Source organism: Brachyhypopomus gauderio, chromosome 21 (genome assembly GCF_052324685.1).
Source record: "Brachyhypopomus gauderio isolate BG-103 chromosome 21, BGAUD_0.2, whole genome shotgun sequence".
Taxonomy (NCBI): domain Eukaryota; kingdom Metazoa; phylum Chordata; class Actinopteri; order Gymnotiformes; family Hypopomidae; genus Brachyhypopomus; species Brachyhypopomus gauderio.
Genome location: NC_135231.1, coordinates 3605693 through 3631860, shown reverse-complemented (window position 1 = coordinate 3631860; position 26168 = coordinate 3605693). Strand labels below are relative to the sequence as shown.

At 39.8% G+C, this 26168-nt stretch overlaps 1 protein-coding gene across 4 annotated transcripts in view; it reads right to left on the bottom strand.

Moving 5' to 3' along the window:
* Positions 1-2071: 2071 nt before the first annotated feature.
* Positions 2072-26168, bottom strand: part of LOC143484901 (protein phosphatase 1 regulatory subunit 12B-like) — a 39707-nt gene continuing 15610 nt past the window's right edge. The window contains exons 4-9 of one of the 4 annotated variants that reach the window (XR_013122738.1): positions 13700-13804; positions 12848-12898; positions 12514-12564; positions 11755-11835; positions 4395-4509; positions 2072-3719 (exon numbers count right to left, since the gene is read on the bottom strand). Coding sequence is in view for 3 of the 4 variants with exons in the window: in XM_076983941.1 (XP_076840056.1) it covers positions 4423-4509; positions 12514-12564; positions 12848-12898; positions 13700-13804 (294 nt within the window). In the remaining variant the exon portion in view is untranslated. Of the gene's footprint in view, positions 4510-11754; positions 11836-12513; positions 12565-12847; positions 12899-13699; positions 13805-26168 lie in introns of all 4 variants that reach the window. The other 3 variants (XM_076983941.1, XM_076983942.1, XM_076983940.1) reach the window with 3 other exon arrangements.

The window sequence follows — 26168 nt, the reverse complement described above, 5'->3', positions numbered from 1 at the left end:
TAGAATACATTAGAATGATTTTATTTCGTACTACTACTTTCATTTATTTATTTGTAAATGCTTTGTTTTGACACAAAGTGTGCTATGAAAGTATGTATATAACTGGCAATTATCAATACTTTACAAATGATATATGTTAGTTCAAAATCATATAATTGGTGTACAGCTCAGTTCCTGTTTGTAAAGAGTTTGCATTTGTGGGCAGTGGAGAGTTTGTAAGGATTGTATAAACAAACAAATGCACTTTCAAGAGCACTAAGGTTTTTATCTGTTCAAAATGAAATAATGGTAAACAAGCCAGAATGGTCGTTTCACTTTCTTGGGTAGAACTAGTAAAGAATACAAAATACATTTTCTTAGTTCCCAAGTAACAAATTAACATTTCCAGTGTTTGCCTGATGTGTGTTTGTACATGACACTTGAGTGTAACTTCAATAAAAAAGCATAGGCCCTTTAATAAGTAATCATGTTTTGTGTGAACTGAGCACTGCCATATGCCTTTATGGCTGCATGCATTATGGACAATGATTAGAAACATGCCTAGATATCACGTACTCCAAAATTTGTCACATAAAAACATCTGAGACCAATTGAAAAAATACATAGTATTGTTTTTAAGGTAGTTCTTTAAAATGTGTCAAAAAGGTTACATGAAGGGTATTAATTTGCTCTGTTCATCTTGCTTTGTTATATTGTCTTCTGTAGCTCAAATTTTATATCTGTGTATAAATGTGAGGACTGCTTCATTGCAGAGACACTTTTATTGCTCTTCTATGGTCTTGTAACAAAACAGAAGCCGATTTCTATCTTCTTCATGGGTTAGGACTGAAGCTGACATCAGGTTAATTTGCAACATTGAATATTACTCTCTTTCTCTCTCTCTCTCTCTCATATATATATATATATATATATATATATATAGAGTTTTCAGTTTTTTTCTTTCTCTGTAGTGGTTTTCTTCTTGAGTCAGCTGCGGGGCAAGGTCCTCAGGCTGTGTTGGGTCTCGTTTTAGTGTTGTGGTGTGTGTGCATCTGTTTGTTCATGTCCGTAATGTTGTACCTACCTAGTGTGGACCAGTCGCATGCTTTAGCCCTTGATGGGACACTTTGCAAAGAAAAACGTTGCTCACAGACTTTCTCATGACCCTCTTGTGGACAGTACGTGTTATCAATACTTGTGAAGACCTCAAGGGAACCAACTATCTCAATACAAATTTATCATATGTGTTACCAGCTCTGTAACAAAAAGAAATTATAAAAAATAAAGGCCTTTTATTAAAAAGCATTTCTGTCTATTGCATCTTTACCTGAAAAAGTAAAATGTGTTATATAAATTTTCCATGTTCCCTTTAAGAATTTAGACCATACAATTATAGCAGATATTCAGTGCATCAATTTATTGGGATTCATTCAGATTCATTTTCCATAATTATATAAATGCAAAAATGTATTATACATATTATATAATATATATAAACGTAGGGTTACTTTGCATTTTTCTACTGGTAATTTTATCCTCCCATAAGGCATGTGCAAAATGTGTGTGCTCAAAAAAACTGGCAGTTCATGAATAATAACTGCTATCTATCTAGCTAGAGATTTTTTTTTACCAATTTGTATCTATTCCATTCATATAAATATTTTGTTGGTTAACTAATGACTGGCATCCTCTCAAAGACTCTAGTGTCCTCCCCATTCAACTGGGTTACTATGATTATGTCCAACTCGTATGTCACATACATATGAGTATGTCTCCTGATGCTAAAAATGATACAGATGGAGTATAAACTCAGTATGTTCCAGATTCGTTTAATTTAAAATATGCTCTAACTCTCTACCAAAACATACTTAAATGTTAGTGTTTTATAAGGTATCTAGCCAAGTTATGTAAACAGTCCTACCTACAGGTGCTTTGCCACTTACTGGTTAATATAGCTGTGTTAGCTGATTATCTAGCTAAAGATGATAGCTACCTAAAATTATGCACATCACAGCACGTTAACCATTTTATTTTCTGCAGACTGCTAACTGTGTTTGCTAATTGGTGTTTGCTAATGACATGCCCACACGACTGTGGGTGCTTCTGATTTGTTTATTACTTATTTGATACTTACATACATGTATTATCAGAAACGTGATAATTTCTTGAGTGCCAACTTAATAAGGCATTTTTCATGTGTTCACTTGAAATAAGATTGACTATTTTATACAGCAGTACAGTCTGAAAATGTTGCAGACATTATGTTGTGCATAATTAATTACCAGCAAACATATGCAAATCTAGTCAGCATGAAATTACTAAAAATGTATTGCAAATACTTTCTTCATGATTAGAACGTATGAAATAAAAGAACATCTCTTTAAAGAACATGTCTTTAAAATCATCTTTCTAAAGTGTTAGAATTGTCCATTTTCCAGTAAAGAATCACCTTCAGAACGGTCTTCTGATATCCACACAAGACTTGGAAACCAACTCTTATATGAATGAGTAATACTGCTTTTTCTTTGCTTTTAGACTGACATAAATGAAAAGGAAAATAATTAAGAACCTCTGCATTACATAGTTTTGTTTTTTTTTTTTGTCATTTTATAAGATATGCAATATGTGAAATACACTATTGCTTTGTGCTAATGGGGCATGATGTCATGGTTTCATTCATCAGTACATGTTTAGAAAATTCATTGAAAATGCAAGAACTCAAGAAGCCTCAGTGTGCTCTCAACAGAGGACATGCAAAGAACAGCAGATGGCAGCAATACAAAGTATGTGCTACACAAACACACTCTGATCATTTTTACAGTGCATCGTCATAAATATTTGTCATAAACAAGTGTACCGTGTGCTGCACTGCATTACTATGCTTTAAGAAACTTGCGTGATGCATTTACTTTGATTTTTGCTTATTATTATAAACCTAAGCATTGTAAATACATGACATATGTTACTCCGTGTATACCACCAAACAAAGAAATATAGATCACTCTGACGGCATCTCTAAGATTGCATCATAATAACTAAGATAATATTATCATTTTAAAATATTTCAAAATAATGCTGAGTGCTTGTGCTGCTTTGAATCTCAACAGCCAATCAAATCCAGCCACTCAGTGTTCCATTCAAAATGACAAGTTGAAATGCCACTTTGCTCTGACTTGGTGAATTTAGGTAATATTTCATGTTTTTTTCTTCTTGATTACAGAACATGGGCCTCACTTATATAATGTGAATGTACTAAATTTGTTCTTAAGGAAAGTGCTCTATGAGTACGATTTCTAAAAATGTATATAAGGAAGAATATACTTATAAAACCTTTAGTTCTTACCTCACATTCTGATTGGCTGAGAAGCTTTATAAGTATACTGATATTTGTAATAACAGGGTTTACAAACTCTATTAACCATAGATCTTTTGTACTGTTAAGCAGGCTACTGTTACTGTTGCACAGCAAATGTTTGTTTCATTGTAGAGTCCCACCAGGATTTCGCAGGCCTTTTTTGTGATTGTTGCAGGCTAAAATGTTTGATGTTGCGGGTGTTTTTCAAAAAAATTGCGATGCAAGACTGCTTTTCCCGATCTTTTGCCGTTATTTTCGTCGGCAAGTGCGAAACGTTCGCCTCGCTCATGCTGCTTTCAGTCTGCTCCTCTTGAACGTATACACGGAAGTAAGGCGGGAGTTTGTCGACGTCACATCAAGACGATGCAGACTTGTGATCTACAAACTTAAATAAAAATTATTCTAGAATTGAGAACAAATGAACTTAGATTTTCTTAGATCATATACATATTTTTGTAGTGCTAAAAATGCAGCCATGCCTTTGCTACAACAGAACTGGTACTCTAATGTTTGTGTCAGGTTCAGAAATGCTCATAGGTAAGGTTATAAATGTTGATCAGAGCACATCTTCACTTTATAAAACATTACTTAAGCATGAAATTTCACTGTTTACTACTTTAAGATAAAATCCTTGTGTACAAATCTTATAATTGAGGCCCCAGATATTTTGCTCTGAGCATGTTTTATTGTTATGTGAGGAAATATTTTATAATATACTACAAAAAAAGGTTTTGATTGAAAATATGCTGCCTTTAAAACACTTAAAAACTGGAAGTTTATGTAAAGATGGTCCCATTAGCATCCTTACACCTGACAGAGAAACCTTTTATCTTGCGTTGTAACAATCATTATATATATATATATATATATATATATATATATATATATATATATATATATATATATATATATATATATATATATACACACACACACACACACACACACACACTGGTGTATATATATTATATTATAATGTACATTATAAGTGAGTATATTGTACACTACAATCCTCAGGAGGCACTGGTTTCTAGGAACATCAGCTTGGGTGTGAGTGAACCTGAGTGAGTGTTTGGTGTTCTCCTCTTTCACTTTGACAGTTTACTGATGACTCTGATTAAAGCCCCATTCTCATCCTTCAGTCGCTGGTTATCTGACTTCAGCTCTGTCAAAACCTAAGATATGAACACACAGAAACATGAATACTATGAGACATTTATGAAAATATTTAAAATACTTTCTACTGTTTAGAAATTATTTTCCAATACGTTACATATATAAAACTAAACCAGTGATAATACGCACTGTATTGTATTTAAATTGCTTCAGTTATTCAAAAACTACACACAATTAACATTTACATTACAACATTTACATTTACACAATTACATTAATATGTAAATATTATGGAATAGATTAAATTCACTGTCACTTTTTGGGTTTCTTATATAGATGAAGATACTTTTGACATTTTTCACATAGGACTGAAACGCAGTAATGTCAAATAAAGACCATTGTCTACAAAGTATTCTCATGTACATGAAAAACGTGCAAAGAGTTTCGTACGTACGAGACAGGTATAAGTAGCTTGGCTTGTGAGCTAAGCAAGCTACAATATGATGTGCATTACTATGGCTCCTGTGAGGTTTAAATGGGGGAAAAAACAATGTGATTCAGTGTGGGGGGGAGGGAATGAGGCTGATAAATAATGGGCCTTGAGGTGTGAATGTGTGTTCCAGCCTGGACAGCAGCTGAGGCATGAAGAGCACAGCAGGTTATTCATGCAAAGATTACAAAACCGCAAAGAAATAAAATAAATGATAAAGAAATAAAGCTGTAGATTTCCAAATCTGTCACACAAACATACGATCATGCAGGTGACTGTTGAAGGAGGAAAACACATCCACCCCAGATCTCCTTTGTTTAGCAGAGAAGTGATTTAAACAGATATTACAAACAGTAAAGGTCGAACGAGAGAAACCATTCACTCGTGACTCCAGTGAACACATTTAGAATGAGCACAGAAGCTAGATAAAACGATGACGGTTTGTGCCTTCCAAAATTAACTCAACAGCACCCCTCTTTCTCACACACAGCACTGAGTGTGTATCCCCCATGTAATCAAGAGAATTATATTTTTGCCATCACTAGCTAAAATCAGTCATCCACCACACAACACATACGGCTGTTAAGGCCCACCTGAACAAGCTTTAGCCATTTCAGTGGTATTACAAACAGCATGAAATGGAAATCGTAATGCATTTTGCTTCCCTAATGTGATTTCAGAGATATTCAGGAACACAATATTCTGCTGGTGGTGGGATTTGTGTTTATCCACTGGGATTTGTTTGGATCGTGCCAACAAGATACATTTGGTTAAACTTGTATTTTCATGCCTGCTCAGCTTTGGTGATGTAGTCAAATGTCAAAAGACATTTTAGGAGCAGGTGAAAATGTTTAAATTACAATACAAATGAATTATGTATGTTATAACCAGGAACATGAACTAATCAGATAAAACCATGTTGTCTTTAAATGATTGTAATCATAAAAACCAATTTTTAATATAATATGGGAGGGTTTATCTATTAACCAGAAAAGTACCAAGTCAGCATTCTACAGCAGTGTGAACTCAGTACCAGACAATGTCAGAGTCTCATAACCATGAAGCAAGTACAGCTATAAATAACTTCAAAGGCACTGGCTCGGGGAAGAATTGACTGGGAGAGAGGAAGGTGGGGGAGAAAGAGAGAGAATGTGTCAAGAAATGCAGGGCAGAGGTGAGAAGCAATGAATTAAAAAGACCTGTCTTGGAAATGTGGAGGACGATTTGATGGAAGGCACAGAGCACAGGCAAGATGGAAGGAAGGTGAGTAAGAGAGGGGGATTAGAGATCCTCTGTCTCAGGGAAGGAAGCTGCCTGGGTGAGGCAAGTTGAAGACATGGAGCATACTTCTGATCTCTGCAAGAAGGTGCTCACTGGCCCTGCAGAGAGCACACGGCCTAGCCAGGGCAGGGCAGTTCTAAGTAGAGAGATGCGCAGAGAAGATGATGTGTAGAGGTGAACAGAGAGAAAAGAGGACACAGAGAAGTTTTGTATTACTGGGTACAAGAGTATGTATGGAAAAGAAAAAAAAATGATTTAGCAAATGTGTCTGTGTAGTATAAAGTCACAAAACATCAGAAAGTAAGGAATGGGGAAAAGGACAAAGCAGGGTGCAGGGCAAACACAGCAAAATTTACAAAACAAATTTCCAAAATTACTTTAAATCATGGTGAAAAGGGACAAGTGGAAAGAGGACAAGATCTCATTAATCTGGGGTTATGTTTATCTTTGGTGTCAATTTTAGACCACCACCTTGAAACAGGAATACCTACAGATGCGTCAGTCATACACAATCTGTTCAGCTGGCATATTTTTCATTGCTTGAGATGCCTAAAGCCAAATAAATAAAACTATTCCTCTGCACTACTGTATATTGTCACGTTGAGGACCCCGGCCCCTCCCCTTTGGGCGTGTGTAAACGTTGTCCACGTGCTTTGTCTGCGTCTGCGGAACTCTGTGGTGAAGGCTATGTTGTGTGAATAATGTGTCTCACCTGTGAATCGTCTCGTAATCACATGGGGCTAATGTGGTCTGTCTATTTAATGTGCGCTCGCGCAGTGTCCTGTGCTCGTCGTTGTCTAATGTCTACACGTTACGTGTGAAGTGTTTGTTGCTCGTGCGCTATTGCGCAATTTTGTTTAAATAAAAAGTGACGTAAAAGAGGAGGATTCCTGTCTCGTCCTTCGTCCCTCGCCGAACGTCACAGAACGACGAGCCTTCAAGAGACAAAGATGCCAGGCTACAAGAGCAAGCCCAAGAAGGGAAAAAAGCCCAGCAAGCGGCACCACCGCTCTTCTTCCTCCCCCCCGCGCCGCGAAGCCCCGCCGACTTTGGCGCAGCTCGAGCTGGACCCGATCTGTGCGTCCCTGCTGCGACAGGCGCGGGTGCATCACGACCCCGAGGCGGCGGAGAAGCTCCGCCAGGAGGCGGTGCGGCTTTGGGGAACATACCACCCCACTTCATCCAGGGAGCCCTCACCCCTGCGGGTGAGCTCCTTTGCGCTCTGTGGGGTGGAGAAGACCCCCGAGAGCGAGTTTGGGGAGGGGGACTCTCCAGGCGAGGAGGAGGAGCTGGAAGACGAGGAAGACAGCTACCCTCCGTCTTTATGCGACGCCTCCACCGTCAACTACGGTAGGGAGGAGGAGTCAGAGGAAGACGGCTATCCTCCGTCGCTAGATGACGTCTCTACCGTCGACTACGGTGAAGAGGAGGAGGAGGAGTCGGAGGAAGAGGACTACCTCCCTCCGCCCGTAGGTCCCTCTCCCCCTGTCGAGGAGGGCGAGGAAGAGGGGGAGGAGCAAGAGGGCGACGAGGAGGAGTACCCCCCCGTCGGAGTGCTCCGCATGCCCCGAGGAAGACGGTGGGGAGGAGAACGGGGATTACCCTCCGTCCGAGGGCTCCTACACGGAGGAGGAGGAGAGCCCTCCCCCCTCGGAACTGTCCGCCGGGACGGTGAGGAGTCCAGAGGCGGGTTCATCCCTCAAGCGCTCCCCAGCCAGCGACATGGACTGTTCCCGGGGTGGCAGCTCGGGGCAGCCCATGAGCTGGAGCCGTGGCAGTGAGGAGGAGATGGAAGCGGAGGAAGCCACTCCCACTGCCAGGTCCGGAGGGAGATCCCCGGACGAGGAGGGTTTCCCGTACGGCCCACCGAGGGGAGGGGCCAACCGCGCTGCACCTGGCGCGTCGGCCAACCGCGCTGCACCTGGCGCGTCGGCCAACCGCGCTGCGCCCGGTGGAGGGTTTGCAGCAAGGGCAGGAGGAGCACCGCCCACCGCAGCACCTGCAGCACCAGTGGCTCCCGATCTCACTCCCCTCATCGCTCTCCTTCTGGCGCGCAGCCTGGCGCCGGTTTCATGTGTGTGTGTGCCTGTGTTCGTAAGTCTACCCGTATGTGTACCTAACCCCCTCTTCCCGTTTGTGTCTATGTGTGTAAGCGTGCCTGTTTGTGTTTTTGTAACCGTGCCGTTGTCTAACGTCTTTTCCCCTGTGTTCCCAGGGAGGGTGTTCTAGGCGGTCCGTGGCGGACGCTTCCCCGAGGGCGGTCACCTCCCAGACGCAGGACGAGCGCGTCGGATCCGCCCATCGTCGTGGGTTCGGGGCACTCGGTCCTGTTGGCACCCCGGGACGGGTAGTGCCCTTGGAGGGGGCGTCTGTCACGTTGAGGACCCCGGCCCCTCCCCTTTGGGCGTGTGTAAACGTTGTCCACGTGCTTTGTCTGCGTCTGCGGAACTCTGTGGTGAAGGCTATGTTGTGTGAATAATGTGTCTCACCTGTGAATCGTCTCGTAATCACATGGGGCTAATGTGGTCTGTCTATTTAATGTGCGCTCGCGCAGTGTCCTGTGCTCGTCGTTGTCTAATGTCTACACGTTACGTGTGAAGTGTTTGTTGCTCGTGCGCTATTGCGCAATTTTGTTTAAATAAAAAGTGACGTAAAAGAGGAGGATTCCTGTCTCGTCCTTCGTCCCTCGCCGAACGTCACATATATAAAGTAATGTTTGAGGGATCTGTGGTTAACCTTAGTGGGTTCTCATACCAGGATCGGAAGGATACTCTGGGCTGACACTATTTCAAAGGAAAGCCACTCTAAAATGCACCCTCTCTCTCTCAACCAGATCTTGAACTACCAACTCAGGTTTCTTTTTCAAATCTGTGGCTGTGAGATGACCCCAACTTCATTTACAGGATATCCAGCAGTTGGCAGCTTTTTTCTGCCTACAGTAATTCACTGTTTAGGCTTACTCTTTGCATCAAACAAGCCTTCATTGTGATTAATAGTTCTATCATGATTAATGATTCTAATAAGTATGCATCCTGCTGCACTGACTTAGAGTAACACATGGAACCCCATATGTAATGGTCAAAGTATGGATTACGGTGAATCGGCAAAAGCAAAGATCATAAGGAGAAACTTGATTAATGTAGCAACGTACACACTTTGCAGATTAACCTATGAACATACATTTAATTACAGTAATTTCATTTTCACTCTTCAGACTTTGAGATCAGTAGACACCTTCATCCTTCCAATGCAGAATGTGCACAATTTTGATTGCACACATATTTCCTTTTCATTTAATGATTTTCAAAAATACCCAGATTTGGCTATCTTTGGTGGTCTTGTATCAATTTCGCATTCTTAACGTATATTCCATGCATGCATGAAACTAAAAGAACAAAGAAGCAGCATTGTGTGTGTTTATGTACCAAAGATCTCGAATACACTACCAATACTTCACAGCTTAAAACATATCTTTATTTTAGTGTATATTTTAATTATTAGTTGTCACTGGCCGCCTCCGTCTGCAGCGGCCAGTGACAGACGCTGTTGTCTTCTTGTGATGATGTGTTTCCCTTAGGTGGGCGGGGCCCATCAGGATACCAGACACCTGAGGGTCGTTTGTCTGTCTATACATGTCTTGTCTTTCTCAACTCAACTTTATTTATAGAGCACTTTAAGAACAGCAGCCAAAAGAAAGTGCTGTACATAAGAATAGAACATTAGACATAAAACAAATTATAACAAAAATGGACAAAACGATATTAACTAAAACTGTAAAAGGAATCAATAGAACAAATCAAAGAATAAAACAAAAACAGTAAAAACTAAAAACATACAAAGTCTTATGCTGTGTTTAATCCAATGAATAAAAGTGGGTTTTAAGACTTGTTTTAAAAATAGACAGTGAAGGGGCTTGTCCAACATGCAGTAGGTTGTACCATAATCTAGGAGCAGCGATGGAAAAAGCTCTATCCCCTCTGAGCTTACACTTTGACCTTGGCACCTCCAGGAGCAGCTGATCAGCTGACCTGAGGCACCGAGCGGTGGTGTGGGGATGGAGCAGCTCAGCGAGGTAAGGCGGGGCTAGTCCATTTAAAGATTTAAAAACTCTAAAATGCCTAGGTAACCAGTGGAGGGAGGCCAGAATAGGAGTTGTGTGCTCTCTCTTGCGTGATCCCGTTAAAAGTTGGGCAGCAGTGTTTTGCACTAACTGAAGACATTTGAGAGAGGACTGGCTGACTCCAAAATAAAGTGTGCTACAGTAATCCAGCCAAGATTACTTAGATTTTCGTGCGAAATGATTGTTTTTACCTTTGCCAGCTGCCTCAAATGGAAAAAAACTGGACCATTGCATCGATTTGGTGGTCCAATTTAAAATCACTGTCCATTTAAAAATCCAGATTAGTGATAGTTTGCATCACATATAATGTCAAAGGGCCCAAATCAATAGGGGAAGCTTCATTGGAACCACTAGGACCAAACACCATCACTTCTGTTTTCTTTTCATTAAAATTTAAGAAAGTTTAAAGCCATCCAGTCCTTAATATCATATCTCTCTTCTTCAGTGGGACATATATCTGGGTGTCGTCAGCATAACAATGAAATGAGATGCAGTGTTTCGTTCAAATGGAACCCAGTGGAAGCAGATACAGGGAAAAAAGTAGGGGTCCTAAGATAGAGCCCTGTGGAACCCCATATGGCATAGGAGTCTTTGTAACAGTTGACTGCTGGTTATTGTCTCCTTAAGTTGGATTAGTTCACAGTAGTGCTGTCAATTCCAGGTGCCGCGATTAAAAGTCCTCACCAGGATTTTGCTCAGGCTTCCTGGATTGTGTTGATTCCACTAATTTTACCTGGATTGCTAATTAGAAAATCTAGCAAGCTTGAGCAAAATCCTGGTGAGGACTTTTAATCGCGGCACCTGGAATTGACAGCACTAGTCAATTGGGTTTTGAATTTGTGCACTTTATCCATTAAATCCTTCCTTTTCCTTCAGTCTGGTGTGATTGCTTCCTTATTTATTTTAACTCCTCGTCTGTCACATTACTAATATCCCCTTTTTTAATTTTTGCATTTTAATTATTTTTCTGTTTTATGTATTCACTATATTTATTCTGTTTCTAATTTTGTTTGCAATGTTCCTTGAGTTACATTGCTAATGTATGAAAGATGCTATATAATTAAAATGTATTATTATAGTTGTTGCTGACAATTTTCAGGTTAAAAGAACATTATTACAGTTTTACAGTTTGACCCATCATACCAACATGACTTAAAATACTGTCAACTAGCAGTCACCAATAACATCTGCCATTTGCCAAAGGCTAACTATTAAATGACTGCTCTTTGAAAACAACAGAGAGGTTTAGCATGAGGAAGAGCAGCAAAACACCTAATGCCACTTAAAAGGAATAAAAAACGTGATCTGGCTGACACACTGAACTGCAGTGGGCAAAATGTGTGAAGGTTCATGCCTTATTGTGGAAGATGAATGTCTGTGAGCAGGTAACCACTAGTGGTCTTCACCACTCACCATGTTTCCCCTTTGCCCCTACTCCAACTGAGGATCAACTCAGGGCTGGTAGCCACAACGAAATCTCACTGCAGCTGGCTTCTAAGGGCAGTGGGGACAATATGAACCAGTCAAATAAGTTCCTTCTACTTCTTTAACTGTGGTGAATCTACTTAACAACCTAGTACTAATAATTACATTAGAGTGTTTAGAATATTACAAATGAGATTTTGGTGCTAATTCATGTACTATTTTGTGCCAAAAAGTGCAGTAATGTAATGTTTTACATAGCAGCACAAGCAGAGTTATGAAAAAAATTCGAATGTGTGCTGTCCTTTTTTTCTAGCCTAGCAGACCACAAATAAATCCACCTCTCACTGATTCAGACTCTCATGTTTCACTGCTAAATAATATTTTAATTGTCAACTGATCAAATATTTTTGAAGCACTGAACAAAGATATGCTGTGTCCCAGACTTTTAAGACCTGGATTCTGTATAGGGCCCAGTGTAAAAGGTACTAGGTCACTGTTAACTGAAGGAACCAAGGGCCACTGGGGCTTTGGTGTATTCTCTCACACTTGCTTTTGTAACTTATTGTGACTTATATAGTGACCTAAAACAGTGTCAGCCAGCATACAAAAACTGTAAATAGCTACTGCTAGTTTCAGTTGTCACCTAACACCTACAACACATACATTAGAAACACAAAGAGCTGGTTTAATCAACATGAGTGTTGCAGTAGTATAGTAGTATAGTCAGTAGTATAGTCAGAGTCTTACTTTAATCTCTTCTTCCATGTGAGCGACCTTCTTCTCCAGTGCCTGCTTCTCCTACACAAGATAAAAATGGCACGTATGTAATCATTCAAGTATGTATGTATGTATGTGTCTGTCTATCGCTTAACATAATTTCAATGTAACACAGTTTTCATGTTTTTAGTTGTACTGTAATTTTAGCATCCAGACCGAGATGACAGTAACAGCAACATGTTAATGAAAGCATTATGCAAAAACAAAACAAAATGGCAGTAAACCTGAAGATCATCTTGTCAAGTAAGACCTTTTAACACATTAGATTAGCTACATGCATACAGTTAATATAGAAAGTAAATACCCTTTTCTCTGATTCAAGTACACTGGGCTTCTCAGATATTCTGTCCTGTTTCTGGAACACAGAAGTAAGTGTTAGGTCATAGTAGGTCACAACAGGTCACAGTAATGAATCTCTATCATCATGGAATTTGTGTAAACATATGATTAAACCAAACAACAGAAATGATTATGAAAAAGAATCAATTATTTGTTACATAATAGTAATATAATACATTTCAAATGAAAATTACTAGACAAAATTACCAGCAGTAAAGAAGCGGACACAGCAAATGTGTGTGTGTGTGTGTGTGTGTGTGTGTGTGTGTGTGTGTGTGTGTGTATATATATATATATATATATATATATATATATATATATATATATATATATATATATATATATATATATATATATAAAATATTAATTATATTAATATTTATAAGTATATTTAAGATTTATAATTATTTTAATCCTTCTCATAAGAGTTTTTCTCTTTAGATTTTTACTGTAATGTATTGCAATGGAGCCTTAAATAACTCAATAAAAACACCACCATATACCTGGACTGATATGAATACAACGCTACTACTGGTGTACTCACTGACACACATAAACCATAAACCAATTGTGTAACGGTCAACCCCAAACCTGTTGTTTATTGCACACTATGTTTTTGATTTCCTATATAATAAAACACACACACACACACCTTCATGTGCAGACTCACATACATACTTTGTTGTCTTCAAAGAAACCTAATGGTGATTAGAGGCCAGAAATAACTGCTCTTCATTTGTCTTTGAAGATATTGGAAACAATGTTTATCGCAAGACCAAATTTCCTTGATGTTCTGTCTGGATGAGGGTCCGCTGACCTGCGTCACACTGTCCAGCTGCGAGCGGATTTTTGTTAGCTCTTGCTTGCTGTCTTCCAGACGAGCTTTGAGTTTCTCATTCTCTGCCAGTGCATCTTCATACAACTGGCAAAATAAAGCAAACACAAAGTCAAAGTCAGTTAACTGTAATTTAAGAACCTCACTAATAAAATTTCCTCATGAACTCATTGTGGATGTACTGGCTACTGATGATAGCCAGTACAGATAGTACTAATGATACATTTGTATGGGGTGATTTTTGTTTCAATAATTCCACAGAAGCAAAAGTAAATCCAAGAGCAGAAAGTATATGTTATGAATGCAAAACAGAAAAAATATATCAAAAGTATATTTTTTAAATATAATTGGTTATTTGAAACTTATTTTCGTTTGCATTTTGACAAGTTTTTGGTTCCATTGTTTTTGTTTTTTTGGATTTTCCCAGTAAGGTCTTTTGCTTCTGGAATCTCTCTTTGCTTCTGCTTCGTTTTTTGCTTCTGACTTTTGGAACACATTTCACGTGTGGGAGGGGCTTAGATGAAGGCGTTCCTCTGCAATCTCCATTGGTCACTGATTCCTGACTGACACAGAGCTCTGAAACCGCCTCTGGGACCAAGCCACGCCCACCCCACCAGCCTCCCAGCGTTTTCAAACATGGCGGAACGCGGGGGTTCTGTTTCACAGCAGCATGTAAACTGAGTTTTACCATTAAAGTTTATACAAAGGTTATAATTAATTGCTAAATGGTCTACAAAAAGTAGGATTACAACTGGCATCATAGCTCAGATTTCATCACACAGTAATGAACTATGGAAAAACTATGGAAAACAATTAAGCACATTAAATGTAATCTTCTGAGTAATTAGAATAGGCTTTAGAATTCTTTACTCCTATCCAAGTAACTAACAGCTCAAAATCCACCTGCTTACTAGTGTCACGTTGAGGACCCCGGCCCCTCCCTTTTGGGCGTGTGTTAACGTTGTCCACGTGCATTGTCTGCGTCTGTGAATTTCTGTGGTTATGGTTATGTCGTGTGATAATCTGTCTCACCTGTGACTCGTCTCGTAATCACATGGGGCTAATGTGGTTTACCTATTTAATGTGCGCTCGCGCAGTGTCCTGTGCTCGTCGTTGTCTAAAGTCTACACGTTGTGTGTGTGCTTGTTTCAACGTTACTCGTGCGCTATTGCGCAATACCTGGAAAATAAAAGTGACGTCTGTCGCAGCAAGGATTCCGTGTCTCATCCTTCGCCACGAGCCGCGCGTCACAACTAGATTCATTACCTACACCTGTTCTTATTGAAATTATATATTCATTACCTACACCTGTTCTTATTGAAATTATATATTCATTACCTACACCTGTTCTTATTGAAATTATATCTGAATTCATCAAACTAAGTGTAAAATTCTTCCCTGTACATGGCAAATTTTCTGTCACCAAATTCCTCATCAAGAAAGATAACCTTGACCCATGTCTGTTGCCAAAGAATACTGTAGGTCAATTTCAAACCTTCCTTTCATTTAACATCGTAGAAAAAGCTGCATCTCATTATCTAAACTCAGTTTCCTTCTAGCTCTTTATTTTAGCAGTGCGGATGTAGCTAGATCTGCATGCAAGGAGAACCTTCTAAATTATTAAAAGGCACTTACAACTGCTCAAACTGCTTACCTCTCTACCCTCCTAAAAAAGAACAAAAACACTGCTAGGCTTTTAATACAACTGCACAACTAAATAGGATTGAGAGCCACAGAGTGCTGATGGTCCATAGTCCTCTTGTCTGTTTTCTTCTGGCTCTATGTGCTGCCATAACTAGATCTGCTGGAGTTCATCCTTGCACACTAGAATTCCCTAATTTACACACTTTAGTATTTGGATGCCTAACAATCTATCCTCTCGTCCAGTTAAGGTACATCCACTCCTGTTGTTATGATGTTCCTGAACATGAACTCATCTCAGCTGCTGTGGCCTTGATCCAGGGAGGTTTTTGATCATTCCCCCTCTAGTCAGGACCCAGGTGAACAACCACTTCAGTTGAAACAGTGAACACGGCCTGTCATTTCATGCGCTGGCAGCTCAGAGTGGATGTGATGAAAAAGTACTTAAAGCCATCTACTGGGAGAGCCTTAACAGCCTTAAGTCTGAATTAGCTTGTAAATGTGAACTATTATCATAAATCATCAGTCTGTCTATCACAAAAGACCATTTGTTCTAGATATCAGGGTTTACTGACGGTGACCTCCACCCCCACATTTATTCTGCTTCTATGGGCCAAGAGCACATGGAAACCATGCAGACCACGCTCTTTCCTGGGAAAAGGCAAACGCTTATTCAGCATAATCCGTCTGTGTTGTGGCCAAATCGGTCACTTCAAGCCATGTTGCATGTCGCTGCCTTCTGCTTCTTAAGTACCCCAGGTGAGTGCTTCTATAACTCAGATAAAGAACAGGACTTTTATTGCACTGGTCAGCCTTACCTGGTGCTCCATTCATGCCTCTGACTGAGCCCTAATAGATTCTGGAGTGACGGGGAGATTCACTGACTTGCAACTGATCTAGACATTCCTGTTACTGACTGTAAAAACCCTTCTTTTGCAATCCCATCAGCTCTGGCAGATCATGTACAACATTCCCTCCATGCTAATGTAAACTGTCCTCCTAATAAGAGACTATTATCTTTCTCTATTCTTTTATTTCTCTACCTGTCTAAACACGGCCCTGTCCTGTGGTGGTCAAAATAACTGATACAGTGGAGGTCCTATACTGCAATTTCTCCTTATCCCTGCCTTGTCACTCCGCAAGTATCCAAAGCCTGATGGATAGTTATTGTATGCATTGTAAACAATGTCTTGTCATTATTGTAAAATATTTTTAGTAGGATGCAGTCAATAACCAAATCATCCAAAGTGCTAAACTGTTATAATTGACAACTCTGTGAGATATAGATATAAATTTGGTTTTCCTTTAATTTTTCACTAGCCTGTGTAAAACAATTACTGTAAGAACAATATTTGTGTAAGGTTTAATCAGTGTTAGAGTAATTTTACTATTGATTGCAAATAAATTAACAATAAAGTAACAAATACTGCAATTTATATTTGATTAATCCCGATATTCAAGGGGAACATTTGAGATGTACTGTTGTTGCTGTTGCTCGCTATTGTTATGAACAAGTTAATTTCTTCATAGCTACCATTCATCCACATGCATAAAAAATGTTTTAATGGTTCGAGAATGGTTTATTCCTTCAGTGTCCTGTATAATCCCTGAATCTCAACATGTTCTACCATCTTTGAGATGGGGTAGAAACGGCTTTCTAAAACAGCTATGCAATAATTTCCATATGCTATAAAATTTTTGCACAACACATAAGGCATCATGTAGTGTCATTACTCAGAAGGTCATGCTGTTATGAAGGCTAAAGGAGGTGCAACACATTTATAGATAGGTGATAGGTGTATCTACTGCCTAAAGGGGCAGTAAAACAATCTCAGCTAATTTCTTTTTTTTTTTTTTATTCTTTATTTTGTGACAAACATATGTTATCTTAGTATACATCATCAAAGTCAATGTTGTCACTTAGAACATTTTGTGCATTTATAAGATTATGGAAAACAAAAAAAAAATAAAAATAAACACACCCACAATATACAGTATATATATATATATATATATATATATATATATATATATATATATATATATATATATATATATATATATATGCATACATATACATTCACATACATACATATACACATGCATACATACATACAAACAAATAATCAGTCACATGTCTGGCAGGTGATAATTTTACCTTAATACTCGAGCATGGGAAAACACTTCTAATTACATAATTAATATGAACAAACACTGATGTCTACTCACTAGTTATTTCAACAAAATGTGGTCATAAGGGCTTTACATAAGTTACCCATTTTAGCCATAACTTGCAGAATCTTTTCATTTGTAAACGGAGTGAAGAGGTAATTTTTTCTAAGATATAAATTTCGTTCACTAGATCAATCCAGTTATCTATTAAGGGGGGGATCAGGTGTATACCAAGACCTTGTTATATTTTTTTTACAAGCAGAGATCAGAACCCCAAACAAATGTTTTTCAGGCCTTTCCCACATCCAATTTCCCAGGTATAGAATCTCAAATTGAAATGGTATTTCCATATTAAATATTTCCATCAGTGCTTTATGAACAGCTAGCCAATAGTCCTGTATCACGGTACATTCCCAGAATATATGCCAATGATTAGCCATCCGATTCCCACATTGTCTCCAGCATGTTGCATTCCCAGTAAAATGTGCCTTTTGTTGTGGAGTAGTAAAGAAACGTACTAGACATTTCCATCCAAATTCACGCCATATATACGAGTTGGTATGTTTCCATTGAGATTCCACAAACTTTGTGCCATTCTTCTTCTGAAATAACAAAGTTGCCTTCTTTCTCCCATTTATTTTTAATATATTGTGTAGAATGAGATTTTACCATTGTAAAGCCCTTGTACAATCTAGAAATTATGCCTTTACACAGTCTAGATGAATATGCATCAATCATTATTTGTATCATAGGTTCGTTCATGTCTGGAGTTTTCAGTTTTATTTTATGATCAAAATAATGGCGTATCTGGAGATATCTGAAAAAATCTTGTTTTTCTAATCCGTATTTTTCTGTCAATGTCTGGAAATCGTGCAACTGGCCCTTTTCTGTTAATGAATAGTATGTCGTTATCCCTTTAGTTAACCAATATTTAAATCTATTATCCATTTTATTAGGCTTAAAATCCTTATCATAGGCACACCATCTAAATATTCTAAGTTTTTCACATAATTTGTATTCCTCTTTAACTGTACTCCAAATTTTTAATTCAGATTTCATCCAGGGATTTTGGATTTTATCCTCATATATTTTCCAATCATTTTCTGCTAATATTGCTTGCATTGGTGGATCTTTGATTATTGACAATTCAATATCTTTCCATCTAGCTTGATAATCTGGGTTACATAAGCAGATCAAGTATTTGATTTGGGCTGTGTAGAAATAATCTGTAAGATTTGGGAGAGCCATTACACCTTTCTCCTTCAAAAGTTGTAATGTTTTGAACCTAATCCTGGGTCTCTTCCCCTGCCATATGAATCTAGATATAATTTTATTCCATTCTGAAAATTGTTTTGGGATTATTTCTAATGGAAGAGCCTGGAATAAGAAGAGAAATCTTGGGAGGATATTCATTTTTACTGTGTCTATTCTGTGACTAAGATTTAGGAAGGATATGGAGTTCCATCTCTGTATGTCAGCTTTAATTTTTGTTAAAAGGGGGTCATAATTTGTCTCTGTTAAGGTAAAAATGTCCTTTGGTATATTTATGCCGAGATATTTTATTGTGTTCTGGTTCCATTTGAGGCTAAACTTGTCCAAGATCTTCTTGGAGGGCGTATAGTTAAAAACCAATATTTGAGTCTTCTGTACATTTAGTTTGTATCCAGCATATTTCCCAAAACGTTCCAGTAGGTCCATCAATTCAAGAAACGAGTTTGATGGTTCCTCCATGTACATCAAAACATCATCTGCATAAAGTGCAATCTTGTGTTGCTCCCCATGTATAGACACACCTTTAATTTTTTCTGTTTGACGTATCCATTGAGCGAGTGGTTCTATGTATAGGGCAAAGAGTAGAGGCGAGATTGGGCATCCCTGTCTTGTTCCCCGTTGTAATGTAATAGTGTCAGAGAGATATCCGTTTATTTTAATTTGTGCTTTTGGTTTATCATATAAAGTCTGAATTCCCTTAATAAATTGGTCATGAAATCCAAATCTTTTGAGAATGCTATATAAAAAGGACCAATTTACAGAGTCAAAAGCCTTTTCAGCATCCAGACTCACTAGACAGGCTTTTATTTTACGTTGCTGAATATGGTTCACTATGTGCAATGTACGTCTAATGTTATCATGGGTTTGTCTTTGTGGGACAAACCCTGTTTGATCATTGTGTATGAGTTTGGGCAGGATATAGCTTATAGTCCACGTTGATAACCGAAATAGGTCTATATGATGCACAATCTGTTTTATCCTTTCCTTCCTTGGGAATGACTGAAATGATAGCCTCCCTCCATGAAGGTGGTATTCTACCTTCCAACAGTGCTGTATTACAAGTTTGAAGGAGATTCGGTATTAATTCAGATCTAAAAATCCTATACCATTCGGATGGAAAACCGTCCGGGCCCGGAGACTTATTGGCCTTCAACCTTGAAATGGCCTTCTGCAGTTCATCTTCCGTTATCTCTGCTGTCAATTCCAATTTTTCTTCTTCCGACAGGATAGGTAAATGGAGGGATCCCAGGAAACTATCTATTTGCGGGTCATTCTCTGTGTGTGGTTGAGAATACAGTTCTCCATAGTAATTTTTAAAGGCTTTTTGTATCCCATCCCTGTCATATATTAATATTTTAGAATCTGCTTCTCTAATTTTATAGATCATATTTTCTGATTCCTGTTTTTGTAGTCTTCTTGCTAATAATTTGGTAGCCTTTGACCCTGACTCATAATATTTTTGTTTTGTAAATAACATCTTTTTTTCTATTTCTTGCGTATATATTGCGTTTAATTTATTCCTAATCATCTTTATTTTTGAAATTAGATTCGGGTTTTGTTTTGCTTTGTTTTTCATTTCCAGCTCTTTTAATTCTTTATTTAAGTCTGTAGGTACCATGCTAAACCAGCAGGTGGCAGTACCACTGGCAACACATGGAACAAGCTTGCTTTGACGGAAGTAAGGGTGTGTCTACAATTCAGGTGTTTAAATACCCTGAACAGCCATTCATCTCTCTCTCTCTGGTTTGACCGACACATAGGTTAGACCTATTAAAGAGAGGCTCCGTAATATCTCCCTCTCTCTCTGGTTTGACTGACACCGAGGTTAGACCTATTAAAGAGAGGCTCCGCCACTTCTCTCTCTCTCTCCGGTTTTCTTTGAGAACACGCGAACTTTGCAACGACTAACAGCAAACAGCTGAAAGTCGTACTACTTAATTAACGAGCCCGAGTTACGGTGCAATCTAACCAGTAACCGATCAACGGTACCGCGACAACAGATTCACCTAACTACTTCAATCAAGCTTGCTAACGCGGCCACACGGACTGAAACAAAGGCGATCAACTCCCTGTTGTTAAACCGTGAACGAGACTCGCGTTCCTGGACGATTCCCCAGCACACCTGGACGACGTCGTTTAATCAACGAGGAGCCTGCGGTGGAAATTCCCTCCTAATTCCAGGAGAATTCAGGGAGGACGACACTACCCCAAATCCTCAACACGTGAGACTCTTAACGCTGGGCATAGTTTATAAGAGGGCAAAGTTATTTGAACTGTAGAGTTAACCAAGCTTTCTGTTAATACATTCTGAATGTGTTTAACTTTATTTTCATAATCTTCATTAAGATTTGTACACACAAGTTCTCCACCTGGCATGCAATCTCCATGTTTTATCTTCTGAATATTTGACAACTTGTTCCCATTCTCAGACACACTACATTAATTTTTGGTTAGTAAGCCAGCGCCATTACTCTTTGTTCTGACCATGTTGGAATAAACCAGCTGAGCTCATTAACATAGTCACGCTGCTCTACTGTTTAAAGTCGGCGCCATTTTAGTTGCTTTGTTCTCCATAGGAGAACTGAGATTACAACTCCGCCTCCTCACACGCGCACAAGCGCGCACACTTACTCCTCCCCTTTTTTTTATACACACACACACACACACACACACTAGATGCTGAGTCTTCACTGTAAATATACTGATCCATGTTGATGCTCTTTGTGTTTTAGAATAGTTGGTTTTAAATAAATGTATCATTTATTTTCACCAAATTGTCTGTGTTGATGTCATTCAAAAGTGGTTGTTGCCAAAACCTCCAAAGAATTCATTGTTAAATCCTTCAGATACCAAACCATTCATTACCTTTAGTTGATAACTAAACTTGTGGTTCTGGTATAATTAGAATATGAGACTGATTCTAAAATTAATGAGACTGATTAATAATTAAGGTAAAACAAATTATATCTACTTTAAAGGATTAGTAGGTGAAACCCCTACATAATTGGTGCCCCTGCGTGAGGGAGATTTCTGGCTCAACCATATTTGTTTGATATCAACCATATTTTTCACATCACAGGCTTTCAAGCCATTAGAATAGGACCATCTCCAAATTCGCCAGAAGAGGGCGCCAGAGCGCTTCCCAAGTCTTCCTATAGAGGAAAGCTAGTACTTGGTAACTACAGTTTGGTGATAGTGTTCTAATTTGATTACCATTTGGTTACTATTCACATTCATTGAGCAATCAACTGAAGATCAGTATATTTATTTTACTCATTTAATTTCTGATTACTTCAATAGTAATTCAGTTGCTTTAATTTGTGTGGCATCCCACTGATTTCCCCTGTACTGCAGAAGTATTAGGATAATTATTTAGCACAGTTATCAGAATTCACTGTCTTTGTATAACTTCACTGTTGCAGTCTTTGGTCCAGTGTGCTAGTGTTTAGTTTCAGAGACCATAATCACCTTTGGCACAATTCTTTTTACCCCAGTTTCAATTTGGCTTGTCCACCTAGGTAATTACCCTTTTTACCTGCCCAGACACAAGGTCCTGGCACAATAGCTAAGCCAGATTGTACTGAAGCTGACTTGATTTTGTCCCTTTTTTTGAGCTAGTCTATAAGTACATTTAGACTAACCATGGCTTTTCTAAAACAGAATACTTGTCAATCTTTGCTTCAGCTCCTTCAGATGCTTGAACCAGCTAGGAAGGATGTTGACAAACCTCTAAAGGACTCCTTTGAGGAGACCCCTACCGTTCCAGATGTAGTTTTTAAAATGTTCCTTCTATGTCAGCAGCAGGCTCGCTTAGAAGTAGAGGCACTACGCAAGGAAAATAGACTCCTCAAACAGGATACTGCTAAGCTCAGTTCTGAGGTTGAGAGCCTTCGCCACAACCTCCAACTGACCACTCATGCGCTGAATGACGTGCTCACCGTAAGTGAACGTCACACGGGCTTAACAGAAACTGCCCGCCTCCAAAGGGAGAGTGAGCTTGCTCGTGCGAGAGCGCAAGATTTCCTTGCAACTAGATCTGGCACCTCTAGACCTTCTTTATTAGTTACAGTAGAAAGCCCATATAGTCGGCACTCCACAGGTGATGATGCACCTGTCATACATCCTAAGGCCCCGGCTCCAGTCCCCATGAGTCTTAGATTAGATGCAACTAGTTCTTCCTCAGAGTATCCATATGATACTACTGACGGTTCAGCTTCTGAAGCTCAAAGTGAAGCCTCTGTGGAGAATCACCCTCCTAGAGCAGATGCCCTGTCTGCATCCTCTTGCTACGAGTCAGCAGAGCCCTCTTACTCGTCCCTAGCTTCTGCCCCCTTACTCTTGAGTAACAAAAAGAGTAAAACTAATCCTGCTATGTTTTTTTGACCCTCCTTATTCTCTGCATGATGTCCAGACCAGGGACATCCCGTCAGGTACAGCAGCTAGGAAGCCTTACTTAAAAGCTGAGCATCATTCCACTGACCCACGCACAGGCTGGCACAGTGACGTACATGTTCCAGCTTCTTCCTCAAGGAGAAATGCAGGTATTTCTCAACTTGAGATGCGCAAAGGCTCACTGTTGCCCCCTATGGACAGAGACCAGGAAGGTAGAAAGCATGCTGGTGACCATTATCCTCCGCATGATGTCCAGACCAGGGACATCTCATTAGGTACCACAGTTAAGAAGCCTTGCATGAATGCTGAGCATCATTCCACTGACCCACGCACAGGCTGGCACAGTGACGTACATGCTCCAGCTATTTCCTCAAGAGGAAATGCAGAAATTTCCCAACTTGAGATGCACAAAGGCTCACTGTTGCCCCCTATAGACACAAAGCAGGATGGCAGAAGGCATGCTGATGTACACCACTGGCAGAACGTACAGACAAGGGACGTCTCACCAGGTAGAGCAGATAACAGGCCTTACTTAAACGCTGAGCATCATTCCACTGACCCACGCACAGGCTGGCACAGTGACGTACATGCTACAGCTTTTTCCTCAAGGAGAAATACAGATATTTCTCAACTTGAGATGCATAAAGGCTCATTACTGCCACCTAGGCACAGAGAGATAGGAGGCAGTAGGCATCCTATTGACCAAGAGTTACACCACTTGGATAGTGAAGGTCCACCTTCCTATTCTAATAGACATGTCCTTGAACATTTCCCTCGGTTAAAGTTACTAGATTCACTAGCCAAGGACATGGAGCCATTCGACCCAGCAAGGTCAAACTACCATGTTGAAGACTACCTCAAAGAAATTGAGTGTAGCCTCTCGGACTTGCCTTATGCAACAGAACGAGAGAAAGTGAAGCTGATTTGGAAAACCACCTCTAGATCAGTTCGCACATTCATAGAATCACAGCCGTTTTCCATTAGGGACAGTTACACTCAGCTATGCAAAGCCCTCGCTGAGGAGTATTCCCCTTATTTTGACGAAGCGTCAGCATTCATGTCAGCCATTAAAATTAAGCACAAGCGTTCAGAGCATCCCAGGGATTACTTTAATCGCTTGAAACAAACATTTTTCCAGGGAAGAAATGGACCAGGTCTCACAGAAGACCGAACCTTCAAATCCCTATTTTTGCACAATCTCCAACCTTGTGTGAGAACCCATGTCACACTTTTAGCACGCCAAGGTGACCTGTCGATGCGTGAGATCAGAAAGACCACGCAGACAGTTTGGGAGACTGTTGTGCAGCCCAGTCTGCCTGAAGGAGACTCCAAAGAGCTCCAAGATCCTCCCTATGATTTCCCTGTAAATTCAGACACTGTTCTTTCTGCAGGCCCCTCTCACTACTCTCGTCACAGGGACAGAGCCAAGAGGTGGAAAGAGAGGCAGAACCAGTGGAAGGGGGGACAGCCATAGATAAGGATCAGTTAGTGGACCTCCAGCCTGAGCCAGGAGGAGGTAGAACTGACGAAGTTACATGTAAACCTTCAGCCTGTAAACATGTAGCTATGTTTCCAGATCTCTGATCTTTTAAAGGGAGATGTTCCTGGCATCATCTCCGCTCACAGTTCTGTACTTTTGCAATAGGTTCTTTACTAAGGGGGGTGTACCCGGCGTTACCTCCTAACTGCTATACTACATTTTACCCCTCACACATCTTGTATTCTCTTCTCTACCAGCATAGCAAGAGCTATTAACTTTTGAGACGCTATATGGCAGTCCAGCTTTGTCTAACAAGACTAGTGAAACCGTTTCTCAAATGTGCACAGAATATAGGAAAGCACATCCGCTACCACTGTGATGCAGACTTGGCGAATAAGTCTGGCATAAATTGCATAACTATTCCTCAGGACCACTAGAGATGTTAGTTAGTGCATGATGACAGCTCCTGATGCTCAAGTCTACACTTAGCAATAGCAGCATTAGAAATGCATTTTGGTTGTTTAAATACTTCACTGTCACAAGATAGGATGAGGCATTACACCTCAGTTAAACCCCCATTTACATTTTACAATTTACAATTACCTTTAGATCCCACAAGGAACCACACTCTAACTAGACATTAACCCAAATGTCCGTCGTGGTCCAACGAGATCCTTCACTTTAAACATTGTTAGGTTTGTTCCAGCCAACAGACTAACACAAACATGTGCTAACTCCACACCTTTCTCCATGCCTGATGTACTTCCTCTCCTCCATCAAAGGCATTTAATCCTGCATGTGACCTTGTTTTCTTATTGTAAAGCCAAGAGAAATCTAAGCCATGCATTAGTATCCTTTCATTGTTTTTCTTGATTTGGTTAACCTTAGTTACTGTTCAAGAACTGCCCAGTAGTGAACTTGTTGCCCAGATGTGTCTCTACAGCGTCTCCCAGCCATCTCATGGATCATGCTATGAGCGGGATGGACAACTTGACTCATGGAATTGATCACCTTCCAGTGGATGCTACAGGGAACATGGACTGCATGGATAACCTTTTGTGCTCTTCAGGACTGTGACATCGGCCCCAGTCTGAAGACCAAGGGGGGAATGTAGGTACCATGCTAAACCAGCAGGTGGCAGTACCACTGGCAACACATGGAACAAGCTTGCTTTGACGGAAGTAAGGGTGTGTCTACAATTCAGGTGTTTAAATACCCTGAACAGCCATTCATCTCTCTCTCTCTGGTTTGACCGACACATAGGTTAGACCTATTAAAGAGAGGCTCCGTAATATCTCCCTCTCTCTCTGGTTTGACTGACACCGAGGTTAGACCTATTAAAGAGAGGCTCCGCCACTTCTCTCTCTCTCTCCGGTTTTCTTTGAGAACACGCGAACTTTGCAACGACTAACAGCAAACAGCTGAAAGTCGTACTACTTAATTAACGAGCCCGAGTTACGGTGCAATCTAACCAGTAACCGATCAACGGTACCG